The sequence below is a fragment of the Epinephelus moara genome, chromosome 5, assembly GCF_006386435.1.
Source record: "Epinephelus moara isolate mb chromosome 5, YSFRI_EMoa_1.0, whole genome shotgun sequence".
Classification (NCBI taxonomy): domain Eukaryota; kingdom Metazoa; phylum Chordata; class Actinopteri; order Perciformes; family Serranidae; genus Epinephelus; species Epinephelus moara.
In genome coordinates this window covers 254,999-273,500 of record NC_065510.1, presented here as the reverse complement: position 1 = coordinate 273,500, position 18,502 = coordinate 254,999, and the positions used below count along the sequence as shown (strand labels likewise).

General features: G+C 40.3%; 1 protein-coding gene and 1 non-coding gene across 2 annotated transcripts in view; one reads left to right on the top strand and one right to left on the bottom strand.

Moving 5' to 3' along the window:
* Positions 1-3,498: 3,498 nt before the first annotated feature.
* Positions 3,499-3,689, bottom strand: LOC126391064 (U2 spliceosomal RNA). Its single transcript, XR_007570012.1, has one exon. It is a non-coding gene; the product is annotated as a U2 spliceosomal RNA (small nuclear RNA).
* A 3,218-nt stretch (positions 3,690-6,907) lies between these two features.
* ltv1 (LTV1 ribosome biogenesis factor) overlaps positions 6,908-18,502 on the top strand; it is a 13,663-nt gene continuing 2,068 nt past the window's right edge. The window contains exons 1-10 of the mRNA XM_050045145.1: positions 6,908-7,102; positions 8,773-8,904; positions 9,247-9,459; positions 9,785-9,872; positions 10,078-10,210; positions 10,352-10,583; positions 13,859-13,986; positions 14,134-14,273; positions 15,706-15,758; positions 16,713-16,913. Of these exons, the coding sequence (XP_049901102.1) occupies positions 7,100-7,102; positions 8,773-8,904; positions 9,247-9,459; positions 9,785-9,872; positions 10,078-10,210; positions 10,352-10,583; positions 13,859-13,986; positions 14,134-14,273; positions 15,706-15,758; positions 16,713-16,913 (1,323 nt within the window). The 5' untranslated portion in view covers positions 6,908-7,099. The remainder of the gene's footprint in view (positions 7,103-8,772; positions 8,905-9,246; positions 9,460-9,784; positions 9,873-10,077; positions 10,211-10,351; positions 10,584-13,858; positions 13,987-14,133; positions 14,274-15,705; positions 15,759-16,712; positions 16,914-18,502) is intronic.

The window sequence follows — 18,502 nt, the reverse complement described above, 5'->3', positions numbered from 1 at the left end:
TTTAACTCTAATTGGCAACTGGGTGGCGCTATAACAACAGAATAATGCTTCAAAATGGCTAAAATGCAACCGATCGCTGTGGCTCCCCCTGTGGACCAATGTTGTTTTTAAACACTTTAACTATCAGCCTTTCAACGTGCTACTTCAACTACTAATGTACAGTTTTAGCCCTCTATTGGCAATGGTACTACTGTACTTTCAATAAAGCAATTGTACTATCAAACTCACAAACACTCTGTCTGAATACATTGCTCTTCTTAATGGGTTCAGTTGAGTATTTAATCTGCAATTTCCTATGACTTGTACCCCAGACACACACCATGTGAAACTGTACGTGGGCAACTGTGCACTCAATGGGTATGGACTAGTACATAGTGATTTCCACCAGAAAAATGAAGCCGGTATATCACTCTCTTCAAAGCCAGACTCCATTGAGAAAAACAGCGATTTAACATCACTGAACACAGGAGCTGGTGGTCTACTGCTGCCTCGGTCAGTTAGTTAGTTTGTGTTTTTGTGTGACTTTGGTGTTTAAAAGGGTTAATTCAGATTCACCAAAGTCACACAATAACACAAACTAACTAACTGACTGAAGCAGCAGTCGACCAGCAGCTCCTGTGTTCAGTGAGCTAAAATTACTGTTTTTCTCAATGGAGTCCGGTAGCTTTGACGAGAGCATAGGTGGGAAACTGCAGCCGTTCATGTCTCTGTTGTCCACCTGTCTAATGGAAAGGCAAAGCAGTGAAAATACACTCAATATGGCGTACACTTAAATGATACTGTTTTTTGAGGTGGCTTAAATACATTTTGCCGCTGCCCCCGTCCACAGCACTACATAGCTGAGCTTCTGTGTCAGACTCCAGCCTGCTTCTCCAAACTGGGGGCATGTTGACTGACATCTACTGTTTGTAATACACTGACTATAGATACATACACACAGTAGCACAGTGTTTGGTGTGAATAAAGGATTTCTAACCACAATCAGACGCTTTGTTAGTCTGCCAGCCTTTACCATGGACCTCTACACTGAGGAAGCTGGTACATTCATTGCTTTTTATTGCCCTGTCCGTGAACAGCACCTGATTTCTTTTTACAATCACCCACACCTAGTGTCCTGACCCAGAGCAGCACACCCTTATTTTTACTTCACTTAACTTGCAGTTAAAGACATGACTCTAGTTACTGTGATAACTCATTTTCCTACTTTGCATGCGTGACCTTTCAGCTTCATCGTTGCCATTCCATTTCATGCCAGGAAGTCCTTATATAGGCAAGTTATTCAGCGTGAAATACTTCACAGACTGCATATTAGAGTCTTGCTTTGTTTGGGTTCCTGCCCATGCAGTGTGGGCGTGGAGGGCGATGAAGGTGTGGATGTGCCTGCCAAACAGCCACTGACGTTAGAGACTGGCTCCATTAAGTAAAGCTGATGTTAATACTGGTGATATTCTTTACTTTTATTACTGTCAGGTATTGTGTGTCACTAATGTATCTTCTTCCTCCGTGTCATAGAGTCCCATTGTTGTCTAAAAACTGCTAAAATCACATTGATGAGCTGCACTGTTGCACTGGGTGACATGTTCCTTCATTACTGCACACACACACTCCCACATACACCTGGTCTGGCTCCTGTGAGCTCCTATTTTTATTCAAGTGTCACTCCATTTGTAGTCACCTTCACAGCTGAATGAAGCTCCCTTCATCAAGGTGTAGGGGATAAACACAGCGACAAGCTTTGGGACAAACTTCCCTCTCTGCAGCGGAAAGAGGAACTGTCGTATAACTTGTGGTAACCATGTAGAAAAATAAAGCTTAATCCATTTTATGTTCTTCATATGTACCTGTAGCACTTATATTTAATCTGTGTGTGTTGCTGTTGTTTACCTTAATTTTTGTTTATTATGTTTTTATCATTAAAAGTTGAGCTTATAGGACTTGTTGCTACAGCCCCTATCAGAGTCATCAGCACTTGCCTGGTGTCTTGTGTCTTGAGTGGGAGATGGGTCATGACTTCATCGGGGTCATCAGGTGGGCACACTCCTTCACTGGTGTTTTAGTGATAGGCCCACGACTCCTCCAGAGGGCTGCCCCCTTCAGCTTTTACCCCTCATGGTGGACATCTCGCAGACCAGTTGGGGTCCTTCCACTTTATGCAAAGCCAGTTGCTGCTTCGCAGCCTCTGATGGCAACTTGATGGCTTGTCGAAGGGCCTGTCCTCAAACCCTGGCTACAAATCTTCTACACCCAACCTCTACAGGGAGCACCTGGGTACGCCAGCCATGTTCTTCTGCGTCAGCTGCTGGGTCTGTGTACTTCAGGCTTTAGCGTGCATAAGCCTCCCCAACTGCAGCCTCCCATGGTGCTGTTAGCTAAAATGGAGGAAACAAATTACTTTATATCACCTTCACAGCTGAATGAAGCGTTCTACATTGAGGTGTAGGCTGTCAATACAGCAGCAAGCTTTGGGACAAACTTCCCTGTCTGCAGCGGAAAAAGGAGCTGTCGTTATGTTTAGTAACTAACTCTCCATAACCAGGCCAGCTCCTGCCTCACTGACCTGCTCCACCTCCACACTCCTTCGCACAGCCTCTGCTCCTCTGATGCCAACCACTCAGGACCAAGCACTGGAGGTGACAGAGTCTTCTCCGTATGCTGTTTTATGATCATTTTAACTAATGTTAAGTGTCTCTGAGTGCCATGAAAAGCGCTCTGTAAATAAAATGTATAATCATAACATTATTTTTATTAACCATGGAGAAAAGTAAAATGACTCCCATTTTATGGTCTGAACCGGTTTGTTTCACTTTTGTTTGATTTGTGGTGTTTACTGGAATTCTGGTGGCGTACGTCTTTTAATATTAAGATAAATATATTAATTAATAAACAAGTAAATAACGGGTATAAAACTTATCCCTGAGATTCACTGGTGACATTTTTCTGTCTTGTACTTTTGTAAACATCCTCTCATTCTGCACTCAGATGTTTATAAGCTGCTCTGCTAGGTTAACATTGTTGATTTTGTTCTTTCTGTGGATGACAATATTTACCTCTACGAGATTTTGTATCTTTTTTTTTTGTAAATTCATAGAAAAGTAAATAAATAAATAAAAACGTCATGTGGGGCCCTCAGCAGTGGGGGAGAGGATGTAGGGCGGTTTGGGTAAGGGCCCTTCAACGTAGTATATGCAACATTCAATGTGCCTCGGAAAGCCGGGACTCCCATGATTAAGACCGTTTCAAGCTCGCCTCTGTGTCATACACGGGTCATAGGTTACATAATGGTTTATAAAACATGTCGAGGCGGCATCGATGCGACGCGTGGGTGGTTTTAAACCAGATTTATAGACACTGGAAAAAAATGAATGCATCAAAACAAAATAAGGAATGTAATACGTCCTGCATACTGACGACACAACACAATCCATACCCACACATCACGAGTGCTAGATTTGCACAGACTCTCTATCAGTAATACAGCTTTATTTTTCGACATGTTTAGGGGGGTGCACCGTTCCTGGAAGTACTGCAATACCAGATCGATGCGTGGAGTGGACGGAGCAAGCCCCTATTCCATCTCCCTGTTCCAAAAATCAATTTAATATATGGTCCCCGGGTAGGGGACGTATCAGATATTAAACTGATAAGAACAGATACTACACTTGATCTTAGCCAAAAGGCCGAGAAGCGATACTGTCAATGGGTTGGAAGTGAGGGGGTCATTCGCCGCGTAGTTGTTCTCAATGACGGGTCTGACAAAATACTAAAATTTCAGTTTCAGGACGGTCCGAGAAATCAGAGTAAAACACGACGATCGACAGTCAAAGAAAACGCGACAGAACACTGCAAAGTATTTAATCTTAAAGAAACGAATGCGGCAAACGTGGCTCACTGACTCTTCCGGGTCACGTGGTGCCTTATAATCCAATAGGAACTCAAAACGGGAGAAACACAGTTATAACTAAGTTATATGAATAAAAACTGTGTCTGTTTTTTAAGTAATGTTAACAGTGAAAATACTGAACGTGACCTGATCACGACAGAGTCCTCTGCGTGTGACAATATGTGCTTTATATGAAACAGTGTCATTGTTTTCAAAAGCAAATGGAGCTCCGACAGTCTCTAGTGGACAGAAGCCGTAACTACAGGCAGGACATGAACAAGTGCTGAAAACTGCAGTGGCAAAGAGTCAAACATATATGTTTTAATGTGCTTACACTGAAGCCAGAGGTGGGACCAGGTCATTGTTTTGCAAGTCACAGTTAAATGTCAAGTCTTTGCCCTCAAGTCCAAAGTTAAGTAATGGAATGACCTGTATTAGCATTAACTGACTCAGCAGCCCCACAAACTCCAATATATATTTCGAGTATAGTACAGACGGGTTGGACCTAAACAGAATGTCAGTACATAGGAAAATAAACACAGTTTGCTAAAATGAGGGCAGTGATTGTAACATTAAAAATCACATTTAATATAAAAACATTTTATAGGCTTTTCATCTCTTTACAGTAAATTGAGTTTCACATAATTCTAGGGAGTATTACATGGAGTTACTTTTACAGAAATTACTACCTAAAAATATGCAAGCATAAGGAGTAAAGTCAACAAAAACGATTCGTCATAAAACATAAAACAGCACAGTGCAATCAATATCTATCTTAAAAAATTCTGGGAAACTTTATTTGTTAAAACTTATTGATTTTTTATTTAATATTTTTGAGTGGCAAATTTGAGTTTTATTATTATGTATTATGTATGATTATTAGTATCTCTCCTGCAACTTCACTGGTGCTGGATCAAACAAAGTGGGTCTGTGGAATTAACTGATGACTTAATGGGGATGAACAGAGTTAACAGCTGAGTCAGGACAAATTTGTGACCCAAATCTGAATCAAGTCCAAGTCATGTGACTCGAGTCAACAGTTCAAAACCCTGAGTAAAATTTAAAGATTTTGCATGTGTATTTTCACTTCACGTCACTTTATAAATCAACTCCACTACACAAATAAGAACCCAAACTACTTTCACGAGGATAAACTGGGCTGTAGCGCCATCTGCTGGATAATTAACACAACAGCAGCCTTTGCAGCAGCTGTTAAAAAACCCCTTTTTCAAGTTAACATGAATAAAACTTTTATTATCGTGTTTGACAGTATGTTAACTTTAAACTGTTCCTACACAGGTGAAGGTGTAAAGGTATACAAGTCGCCATTTTAACCTACAACACCACGAAAAACAGGCGGTAATTTGCTTTGTATAACAACTTTACTATGACTGAAATGCAGCTGCGCATTAACACGTTTAACACGGGTAATTGCACGGTTATATGAAGGATTCGCCCACACAAACGCACTTTTTTAATTTGCACAAGCTTGTCGTCAACATGTTTAATGAAAACAACAAACACACGTGCGAGGCTAAAATCACAGCGGTGACGCAAATCACGTCAAACTCCTAAAAACATTGATACTGTTGGCACGAGGAGCGTCTGACATGACAAGAAAAGATATAAAGTTGTAAGCTGACTTACCCCAAGATGTCTGCCGGAAATATAACGTTACATGAAGATAAAACAAAACAAAACACAACAACAACAACTCCGAGGCCTCGGTGGTCCGTCATGGCCCGTGGTCATGCTGAGGGTCACAGAGGTGTTGTTCTTCAGGTGAGCTCCACATCGCCCCCAGCGAGGCACTCAGGTAGTTCAGGGTTGTGATGTAACAGTTCACTCTGTGGGATAAACTGTTTTATTTATTTATTCAGGTGATCTCTTATCTCTGCCTGCAGTTCAGTTAGAGTGTGACTCTTTTTGTGAGAAAGGAAACTGTATTTCCTTCACAAAGCTGAAATCAGGGCTGTTTCTCTGACACCATGAAAAGCTGAGTTTTTAGACATACCTTGCTCTCACAGGACAGCCATGCTACAGCTGCAACTTTATTTTGTCACTGCAGGTCAATTGGTTGTACAGCAAGTAAAATAACATAAGAAGGCTCAAGTGAATGATTAGCAGAGTGATCTATAGATTTATTTAAAAAAAACAAACATATGATCATTTCACAGAATATGATGCATTGCTGTGGATTAAACTACACAACAGTATAAAGTTGCCATCACCATTTAATCTCTTTAAATTAAATTAACTGTTATTTGCTTTTTACAAAACAAAACATTGCCGCAGTACTCCTTCAGATATCGCAGTAGTGTACAGATATGGAGCTCCAAAATATATGTTATAAAAGAGCTTGTTATCCTTAGACAACTGAAAAAGGAAACTATCATTTATTGAATTCATGATGTCTAATTATTTCTTCGTATTATTTCACACTCTGACCAGATAAATCAGTGTGTGATAAAAATAAATAAATAATGAAACTGATAAAAGAAGGAATAAAACTAGTCACACAACAGATTTACCGTAAATACTCTTACTGTAAAAGTATGTTTTGAGAAAGGTTTTAAATGAAGACAGAGTTTGCTGACCTAAGTTAATTTATATTACTTTATTTTTTTCTGTGATTTTTTCTCTGTGTATATGAGTTCTCTCTGTATATAATGTTAATATTCTTCTGTCATTTCAATAAATAAATAAATAAATAAATAAAACTGATTATTTTTCATTTCTTCCCAGCAGCTGTCAGCCCGCTGCTGCCCTCCCAGTCCGGCAGGTGGCGGTAATGCGCTTATAAACTGATTCTCCAACTTGCATTACACACAGACTCTGGACTGTACCACCAATGCATATTGTAGAGGGAATACAACCACACTCTACAACGACACAATTGACTTTAGTATTACAAACACGTGTTTCGATTTTTGATAAATTTATAAATCACTAAAAAGAACCCAAATTTATATCGCGAGCTCATCATATTAAATCACATTAACATCGCTTTCAACTCCCCCGTTGTTCCTCATGATGGTTCTTTCCAGTAATGGCAGCAGCAGCATGGTGAAGAAGAATCCAACGTGGATAAACAACAACACCGATAACAGCTTCCGAATTTAAACGGTTATTTGTGTTAACAGCTACCCGTAGTTTGGGGTTAGAGCATCTTTAAACCGGACCAGTTGAAAAGAAAACCGACAGAGATCCCGTCACAAAATGGTGAGCTGACATTTCTAACCGAAGCTAACCTTGTTAGCTAACAGATGCTAACGTCACTGGTGTGCATCCATCAGAAAACACTGTGCTGGTGAAAAACAACGCCGTTAAACAACCGCCGTTTGTATTCTAGTTACATAATTATATTCAGAAAGTTGTAGCCCACTTTCGTTGTTGTGTTTGTAGCAAGATAACTCAGCTGTCCTTTTCTCTACAGTGGAAGAGACATGTTTGAAAATGATATTACCAGACACTCAGAAGAGCCTAAAGTTATTTTACATAGCCTGTCGTTTGACAAGTGTTAAAGTTATTTGGTTCATGTAAGACAAAGATTGAAAGACAACTTGTTGGGATATTTGGGGATACACAGATGCCCATACAAGAATTTAAGTGAATTCTTAAAGGGACAGAGTGTAAGACTGTTAAACACCTCCTAAATCCAGTCACACACACACACACATCACATCAGCCACTAACTACATTTTAATTTAATTGTAATTTGATTCCTAATTTATGCATTATTTTAATTTATTTTATTTTATGTCTATTTTAATATCACTGTGTTGTTGATGAGGGGAAATGTGTTTGTTGTTTTTTTTTATAAACTGCTGGACAGTTGAATTTCCCTTCAGAGATAAATAAAGTTCTTTCTCTTCTATTCTCTATTCTATTCTGAGATTTAGGAGGATTTAGTTGCATCTAGCGGTGAGAGCAAAGCCTAGGTGATTTCATCCGGAAAAAACACTGAATGAAACAGTTACACAAAAAAAAAAAAGATTGATATTTTGGTGGAGAGGCTGCTAGCTACTGTGGCCGACGCATAAATGCAAATGCCACTATCTTGAGCCAGTGTTTGGTTTGTCCATTTATGGCTACTGTAGAAACATGGCAGTGCAACATGGCGGACTCCGTGGGAGAGGTCCCGCTCCCTGTGTAGACATTAACAGCTCATTATATCATAACAAACACACAACGACTTTTATTTGGGGGTTATTATACATGAAAGAAGATGAACTTACTATATAATGCTCCATTTCTGCCAGTATATCCCCCTAAATCTTACACACTGGACCTTTAATAACATGAGCAACGATTCAATTTCAAAACACAGATAAGATAAAAAGAAATGTATTTATCCCCAGGGAAATTGCTGGGCAGCATTTTGCAATACAAAGTAGGAAAAGGTGCAGAGAAAAATACTTCAAATATAAAAATAACAGTGAGGTATAAGCCAAAGTATTTACAATATATGCAGTGGCCCAAAAGAAACACACAACAAAACAGTGTGGATAATAAATATTAACAAGTAGCAACAATCCTGCTGGGTTGTAAATAGATATGTATCATGTGAGCTGTAAGGTGTAGGTAAGTGTAGGTGTGCATTGTTAATCCAGGTGATGATTATATTCATGATATTTCACTTAATGCCTCATTATTGCACCCAGGCCATCTCAAAATGAAGGTTGTCAGTAAAAATTACTGCCATCCTCAGCGAGAACATGTACTATCAAACTGCTGAGAAGCCCCACTGCATCTGTTAGCTCTCTCTTTGCTCGTGGGCACTTGTGAGAGGAAAATAATAATGTTGTCTTTGGGGATTAAACCTCAAAGACTTTACTGTTGTATCATCACCAGCAATCACAACCATTCACTGCTGTGTTTGTGTCTTCCAGCCTCATCGAAAGAAGAAGTCGTTCATTGAAAAGAAGAAGGCTGTGACCTTTCACCTCGTCCACAGGAGTCAGAGGGACCCGCTGGCTGCAGATGAAAAAGCCCCACAACACGTCCTCCTGCCTGCCGCCAAGGTACAGACATGATTTGTCGTCTGTGGTTCATAACCTTTTTCTCTTGTAGCCCTTAAAAGAATAGTAACAAAAAACTTGCAGCCACTGGTCACAGGTTGGATATGTATGTGAGTTGTGAGCAGTTCAGCTTGAGAGAAATGTACTTCTTGAAGATTTTTTAAGAAACTGGCTTGTTTTGTGTTGTTGCTCTTCCTTTTCTATCTTGGTAAAATCATTCAGCTGCTCAGATTTATTCTGCAGTCACTTTGATTTGACCAAACAAGTGACACAAACGTCACATCATTTTGGAAATATTAATGTCAGATAAGGTGATACCATTATTGTGTTTCTGATATTTTTCAGGCAGACGTAGAGAAGAGGCGCGAAGAGCAGAGGCAGTTTGGAGTTTTCTTCGACGATGACTACGACTACCTACAACACCTGAGGGAAGCGTCGGTCCCGTCTGAGCTGGTGGCAGCCGGCCCCTCACACGCAGACAGGAGCCTGATTCATCTCCATGATGGAGACGAGGAAGACGAGGAGGAGGGCGCCACAGTCACAGACAAGGCCATTCCTGTAAGTTGACTCGGAGTTGACCTCAGTCTTAAAAATCCTGAAAAATTATAGAAAAATGTTTTTCCCAGAGCTGAAATGGGTTTGAGGAACTTTGACCTCAATTTTACATCTAAGAAAAGTTCTGGCATTTCAAATTATCATGCTGCGTTTGTTGATGGAATATAAAAAAACTGTGTCAAGCTCACAGGACATGAGTTTTTGTGTCATTTATGTCTCTCTTTATGTTTTATGGTCAGACGGCGGCTGCTGTTATCTCCAGATGCCGCCCATGTTCATCCATACATTGTAATGATCTGGAATGATTTCTGTTTTGTTTGATGAACAGGCCTCTACCATCAACTTGCCCTCGTCAGTGTTTGCCTCAGAGTTTGAGGAGGAGGTGGGACTTCTGAACAAAGCTGCTCCTATCTCAGGTAAGCAGCAGCTCAGCTTCTGCTGGTGGTCAGCAGGAACTGAGACAACACGGATGGATTTGACCTTGTGTAGTTTCAGAAGTAGAGCAATGTAAATATAATCGTTCAGATTAAGCACAGTAAAAATTAAATAATTATCGGATTTAAAATCGGATCGGATCTTGTTTGTGTCTTCTTCCTCATTGTTTTGTGTGTTTCCCTTCAGGACCACGGCTGGACATGGATCCCGACATTGTGGCTGCTCTTGACGAAGATTTCAACTACGACGACCCTGACAACCTGCTGGACGATGACTTCATCATCAAAGCAAACTCTGCAAGCAGAGCAGCGGACATAGAGTAAGAAACGAAAGACGAAAATTGGTCTCGTAATTCCTCAGTGGTTGGTGTCATGATTTCGTTAAACTTGTTTTTTAAAAGTGGTGGTTCGAGTTTTCTGACGTTTCTGATGGTTTGTGATTTCCTGTGTGTGTGTGACAGAGGTGATGAAGAAGATGATGATGATGATGATGATGAGTGGGAGGACACAGACGAGGAAGGTGACTTTGACTCAGAGGGCGGGTTTTCGGGCGATGAGGATATGGAAGGCCGCGGTCGAGAGTTTCTGTTTATGGACGAGGAGACGAGGAGTCGATTCACAGAGTACTCGCTGACGTCGTCTGTGATGAGGAGGAACGAGCAGCTCACCCTGCTCGACGACCGCTTCGAAAAGGTCAGGGCTTACTCTTTGTTTTTTTTGTTTGTTTTTTTAAAACACATTTTCATACACAGTCAGACAGTGGTGGAATGTAACTAAGTACATTTACTCAAGTACTGTAGTTAAGTTCCAATTCAAGGTACTTGTTCTTTATGCTACTTCATACTTCTACTCCACTACATCTCAGAGGGAAATATTTTACTTTCTACTCCACTACATTTGTCTGACAGCTTTAGTTACTTATCAGATGATGATTTTTTTGCACTTTGAGCACCTTTATCCTGCACATTCATTCAGTCATTTTCATTTTTCGTAACTGCTTATCTTGTTGGGGGGTCCCGGGGGGGGCCTGGAGCCTATCCCAGCTGACACTGGGTGAGAGGCAGGGTTCACCCTGGACAGGTCACCAGACTATCACAGGGCTGACACATAGAGACAGACAACCATTCACACTCACATTCACACCTACGGACAATTTAGAGTCACCAATTAACCTGCATGTCTTTGGACTGTGGGAGGAAGCTGGAGCACCTGGAGGAAACCCACACTGACACAGGGAGAACATGCAAAACACTGCACCACTGTGCAGCCTTCTTTGTCTTAATTACGTGATGCCTCTGTGCACAGAAGTTGACATGGTTACTCCCCCTGAGTGACAAACTTGCTTGCAAGAGAGCAGCATCAGCCGTCAGGAATTCACATCATGAGAGCTGTTGTGCAACCAGCTGCACAAACAGACTCACAATGAATTCAGAAAACAAAACCTAATGACACAATATTAAATCACATAATGTACTGAATAAAATAACACGTACTACAGGTTATATTATTTAAACTGACCATGTCTGTGGTTTTACAAGATAAAACTATGTAATTTAAGACCATATGTGAGATATGCTCATGTTTTATTGTCTGGTATCACACCTCCGCCCATTCACAGCTGACATAACCGATTTGTTTTGCCACCTGGGGTGATGAGGGTGGTATCATGGGAAAATATGTATGCATTAGAGTTCTGGTCATTAGGGGTGCGACATATAGCCCTAAAATAATATTACATAATTAAATATATATATATATATATTATTAATTTAAGAACATAGAATTGCAAAAAAATCAGTGACATAGTTTCACAGTTTCCTTCAAATCTTCAGTAAAAACTAAAGAAAAATGATCTAATTTCTTTAGTTTGTGAACAACAACAGTAACTCAGAGTGAGATTCAGATTCTGTTACAATATTAATAGTTCAACAAAATCAAATCTACCACTAATTCCACATTTAAACAGCTCCCAAATACAAAAAATGTCCCCTGGGATCTATATATATATAAATCAGCAGGTGGTTTCCTTCTGTTAGTAAAATGCCAAATGATTGAGTTGTTTTTTTTCCACCTGGACCTTTATGCTCTGCCATTTCTCCTCTAATCATCACGCTGTAACCTGTGACACGCTGTTATGATACCACAACTATCACGCTATCACATAGATGGAGGTTTTTTGCTGAGTTCCCTCTGAGCGGTAAGTCCCTAAAAGAGTCTGAGAAGTCTTGGGCTGTTCATAAAACATTCAGGACGCCACAGTGTCAGTGTATTCCACACTACTGAAACCACTCCTCTTTTTGAAACCACTGCAGAGTCGGTAATTTTGCTTTCAGCCATGCTTGTTGTTGCCGTGGGTAACATCGTGAGTATCACAATATGAATTTTTCACATGATATTAAAAATGATACCGTTATTATCAGGAATGAGATGATATGGCAAACCCCTACTGATCGGGCCTAAAAAAATCAGGCCCGTCCCAAGCCTGATCCACGGCAGCAGTTTTGGGCCGAGCCTTATTAAAACCCAAATTTCTGTTGTAAAAGACATATATAATCTATTTTTAGATTTCAAAGCATATACTAACTACAACCTAAGGGCTGATGTGTTTCCTTGCACCACTTCTCCTTCTTCTCTTCCTTTTATTTGTCGTCTGTCTTGCACATGACAGGTTCAGCAGAGCGGGCTGTGCCCCTTGGTACATCTAGCCACGAGGCAAACAATGGCGATGTTGCACGAGCATTATAATCACTGCTCTATGCTGCATGTTACACACATCTGTCCCACTGCTGGGGAGGCAGAAGGAAACTCTGCCAACGAGGGATGTTCCTGGCGACTAATTTCCCTGTCGACTAAACGGAAATTTTAATTAAGACTAGTCGACTAGTTTAACAAAAGAAAACACTCAGAAAACAGTCAAAAATTTTGCACAATTTATTGTTAAGTATTTGAAACATTGTCCCAAAAAATATTATGTGCATTCAGAGCCCTTTGAAGCCTTTAATCACAATCTTCAACAACCATGTTGGATTTTAAATGCCGCTGAAGTACGAGACACTTTGCTCCGCGCGGTATGAATGTGAACATGACGGCAACTCAGTCAAAAGTTAACCATTAAAATAACATCTAAAATAAATAAACTGCCTCTGAAATGTGGGGCACATTGAACCTTGCAGATAATCTGACAGAAATGATGCACTTCACTTTAAAGTTAACAAAACAACATGTAAATTATAATTAAATTTCAGCTGAAATGAGAGGCATGTTGCTGCGTGCAGTATGAATGTGAACCTGCACATTATCTGACAACTCACTTAAAGTTAACAAATAATATAACATATACAACATATATATATAACAACAACAAAAAAATTCACTGCTGCTGAATTCATGTTCTAGATCAAAGTGCTGCCACACCGCGCTGGTTTTGTGAGAGGACATTGCTCCAATTTAAAACTCCAGTCTACTGGAGCATTACCGCGGGAGGGGGACTGCTGTCTGACCACTCTGTAGCACCCACTAGTGGCAGGCGGCTGCATGACAGTTAAGCGGCCTTGTACATAATATTTTTGGTGCCGACTAGCGAGGGGGCGGATGTTTAATCGTTCAGACGACTAATCTCGCGCATCCCTACTGCCAACCAACCAAGTCACATTGCAGACCCTCTTGCTCTTGTTATCGTCCACTATATTACTATATGACGTGTCAGTAGTCTAATAAAGTTCCTGCCATTTACATATAAGATGTGCCAATTTTATTGCACCTCGCTAAATGGGCAAGAACCCGACCTGATTCAAGCCCGGAGGCAATAATGAGAAGTTACAGCCTGGCTGGATTCAGGTGGGCAGAGAATCTACTGGGCATGTCCTCCATATTGAATCTGGTGACCAAACTTCTCTTATGTGTTTCTCTGTTAACATCTTCAGTGCTCTGTCTGTTGATGTGAACACAACCTCTGTCTGTTGTTTTAGTTTTACGAACAGTTCGATGACGATGAGATCGGCGCTCTGGACAACGCTGAGCTGGAGGGCTTCATCCAGCCCGACAGCGCTCGCCTGGAAGAAGTTATCAAAGACTATTTCATACAGAAAGAGAAGGAGTGAGTACACTTTGTTTATTCTTCATCTGATTCAGTCATTTGTTGTGATGGAAAGTTTTCTTAAAATCATCTGGTGGACGATGACTGTTGCATCACATTGTTGTTGCTGTAAATCATCTGGCTGACTAACTTGTGTTTGTGCTTTAGATCCCTGAGGCCTGATGATTTGGGTCCCAAAGAACTTCCTGTCCTAAAGGAGGAGGATGAGGATGATGAGGAGGAAGAAGAGATGGAAACGGTTGTTATCAAGGCTCCAGAAGAGAAGTGGGACTGTGAAACAATCATCAGTAAGTCTAATTTCCACTTTGCAGATGTGATGCAACGTTTAGATCCAAATGTTTAGAACTCAGAGCTAATCACAGTAAGACAAAATCTGGCAGCCATTTGAGAACTGGAAATTTCTCCTCAGTGACATTCAGTGACAAATTATTAGTTCGGAGGAAGTTGTGACACACCAGAGACGACCCCAGAACAGTCAGTGAAAAGTTTATGAACAGTAACAATGAGGATTGTCGGGTTTATTGAGCGCTATAATTCTCACTCAACTTTCAATGACAGTGTGGACGTCTTCTGTGATGAAACTCCCAAGATCCACATTAGGGTTGGGTCGGAATGAGGAAAAAAACGGTCTGGTTTTTGTAAAAAACAAAACAAAAACGCATCAAGTCGGTAATACCGGATTTTTGCCACTTGGGGGCGCAGTTGACTCATTTAAAATAAAAAACGATCTTAGGACAACAGAGTGACAGTAACAAGTTGTTTCTTTTATTCCTTACAAATAAATTTTGCAGCTTACTCAGTCAGTGCAAACNGGTGCCCACAGACTCGGGCGTACCATAAGCGGAGCGGACTCCGTGTAAAAATGTCTGTGAAAAATCCCCGCGATGTGAAAAATACATGCCGAACAGTCATTTGGAGCGGAGTCCGTGCGGTCGTGCTTTGCGCGCACAGGGCTTGCGGACATCCACTTTTACCGGGCGGTCCTCCGCGGAGTCTGCTCCACGTACGTTCCGCCCGAGTATGCGGTCCGGTCGGTCTCAAAAAAGTACCGAACCGAATTGGTATTACCGAGAACCGACCCAACCCTAATCCACACTCTGTCTCAGCTCTGATTGTTACAGTATAGTACACTGTATTTACCTGTTGGCTGAGACCTTTAAGTGTTTCACAGGGAGCCGAAGGTTAAAATCTTATCTCCTCCATGTGATGCAGTAAAGCTTATTTGGTCAATGGTTGATAAGAAAAAGCACCACGACCAGTTGGACCCATGGGTGTCATTTTGCCTCCATGTCAGAAACTCCTGCGGTAATAAAGCACCAGTTAAAAGTATTGTGATGTCAGAAGTGGTGTGTATTAAGTCCAGGACTTAAATGCTCTCGACCAGAGTAAATTAAAGTCAAATATAGAGTGTTATAGATTTAAAAAAAATATTGTGGTTTCTTTTGTTGAGAAAATAGTCATACAGTATCACCTCTGAAACATTTTTTTGTAAGTTTGAAAGATGATGTGTTTTTGTCTTTACAGTATCTTTCATAGATGAGATGTTTCAGATCAGATTTTAAGAGAATAAAATCAAATTTTGTAGGTTCTGAAATGACCTTATTCCAGTGTGTTAATGTCCAATATTTTGGGGTGAGAAGCATGAGAACCTGAGAGTAATAATTTGTCTGTATTCTGTAGATATAATATGCGTTAATCTTATTTTGATGTTTTCTCCAGGCACATATTCCAACATATACAACAGACCCAAAGTCATTCAAGACCCACCAAAGGTACGATAACACCTTCTTTTGTATTATTTTAATAGTATCAGATGTGACACATATAGAGAGTAAAGGTATAATATGTAAACTGTTAAAGTGTAACGCATGCCAGATGACTGACCAGCCTAATAACTTAGCCTAATAACTAAGACAGCCAGGGTTAACTGCAATAAAACAATATGTATTTCCACACTTTATTTTAACCATTAGCTGCATGTTTTCAGCACATCGTAAAAGATATTAAGAAAACATCTCAAATGAATTCTTTCAAGGTTGTTGAACGAGTTTGAGAACATTAAAGAGATGGACTTTATAATTTTACTTATTAGTGCTACCTTTTTAATAATACTGTTGTCAAGATGAATCCAGCCACTGTTCAAAATCAGAGTCAGGTTTAGTGGTTGAAGTAATACTCAAATCTTTTACTCAAGTGAAAGTACTCATACCACACTGTAGAAATACTCTGTTAGAAGTAATAGTCTTACGTTTAAAAGTGCAAGACTATTGGCATCAAACTACATAATTACCATCATGATACCATATATAAAGTTATCTTAACATTTAATGATTATATATCTTCATTTATTTGTTGATTTTATATTTAATTTAATCTGCAAAATAACTACAAAGCACAATACTTGCCTCTGACATGTTGTGGAGTAGAAATATAAAGTAGCAGAAAACGGAAATACACAAGTAGGTTTTCACATACAAGAATTTAAATAAATTCAAAAAAGAAATTTACACTCAAAAATATGTAAAATAATGAAGAACTACAGAGTTTAAGATGGAAAGGATGTAACGTGCAAAATACTAGTCATTAAATAGTCTTATATTTGAATTGTGAGGCATTTTTTAATTTCTTTTTGTGAAAATTAGTGAAGCCTTTTTCTTCTAAGTCCACATTTTTAATATTGCAAATCTTGAGTCAACCCTTTTTTTCCAACTTCCTTATGTCCACAGACAAAGCCGATCCGTGTGTCCAGCAAGATGGGTATCCCTCTGGACATCCTCCCTGCGAAAGGCATGACCGCCAAGCAGGCTGAGCGCATGACGAGGATCAACGACTCGGACCTGCCTCGTGTCTCCACCCAGCAACGCAACAAGGAAGAGAGCAAAGAGGAGAGGAAGGCAAGGAAACAGGCCATCAAGGAAGAACGCAAGGTGAGAAAGAAAGAGACGTATATACGAAGGCCTTATTCTATTATTCTTAATTTTTGTGCAACTGTCTACCACCCTTCAAAATAGCGTTAGAGATAAACTAAGAGCCATATCCATGACTAAATAAGCAGTAAAAGTCACGAATAATGAAACATCCTGAAGAATCATCAAGAGTTAAAAACTCACTATCTGCTTCATCAGGACGACGCAGGTGTGGTTTGATCAGATTTGATAGTGATCTGGTAACAGAGGAAAACAATCCCACAGCTGTCATCACATCTTGATTCAGATCTTGTTAAATCCTGATTGACACTAATCAGCTTTTTTACTGAGCCTCGCTAACTCCAAAGCAAAAATACAAATGCAGAAATGTCTCATGTAACGTCATTGAAACTGTAAAGTTCATGTCAGACCTTATCACTTCTAATAAGAAGCTGATTAAGAAAAGGACATTTTTAAGGGCCTTTAATTATTTTTTCTCACATAAATCTTATGAAAAAACTCAAACCAACATTGAATGTATCTACTAACAAGTATAATGTGTATATCTAAGCCTGACATATCTTCTCGCCACACTGTGCCACTGGGTGACACGTTCCTGCATCACAATGAACGCACACACTGTACTGTAGTTCATTTTGGTTTAGCCCCACATACACCGTCCTGCTGCCACAAATACTCAATAGAGCACCAAATGTGGATTCATCCGCTGCTGAAAATAGTCCCCAACACTGTTTTCTCCTGTTTGTTTGATTAAAACCACAGCGAGCAGCTGTTACGGGAAGTTACTGAGCCTTAAAACATGAAACTGTAAAACTGTGTTTCTAAGATTTAAATCTTCAGTAAAGCCCATTACAGAGAAATGATTTGCGACAAGACCAAATCATTTTAGAACATTGCAGCGGTGTGAACTGGCCGGTCTGAGCTCGACTCAAGGCTGATGGTGTCACCTGCAACTCAGCTGGTCAAATCACCGGCGGCTGGTTTTAAAGCACGTCACCTGTTTCAACAACCAATCGGCTTGTAGTTTAGTCCGCTGGTCAAGTGAAAATGACCGCAGACGGTGTGTTAGCGTGCTGCTGTGGGTGCTCTGTCCTAACATGGACAGTTTAATTCCCTTTTCATTCGGAATGAAAGTTCATTCCTGTTAAAAGTGATCTTGTAAACACCTAATTCAAAATGAAAATGGCCAATGCCATTGAAAATCCGATGTAAGGGGCTGGGATATTCCGTTTGTAATTCCGAATGAAAGAATTTCTCGCACTTGTATACACTCATTCCACTTTAAGTTCATTCCGGTCTTTCTGTGCGTGCTCATTTCCTTGCCCTTCTGGCGCGATGACGTATATAGCGCTTGCGCGACTCGTTGCACTAACTGGTTCGCCAAAGCACGCTCTTCTATCTCCCTTCTCCTCCTCAACAGACGAAGCATTAGCAGAACAAGGTTGTTGTCGTACTGCTGCTTCAAGAATATAAGCAAAACAAGCCTGAAAAAGGCACTAAGAACGGCGTCGTCAAACATCTTGTTATCCGGAGCGAGGACTACAGTGTTTTCTTCCAGTAAACGTAAACACGTAACATCCGCCCCGCCC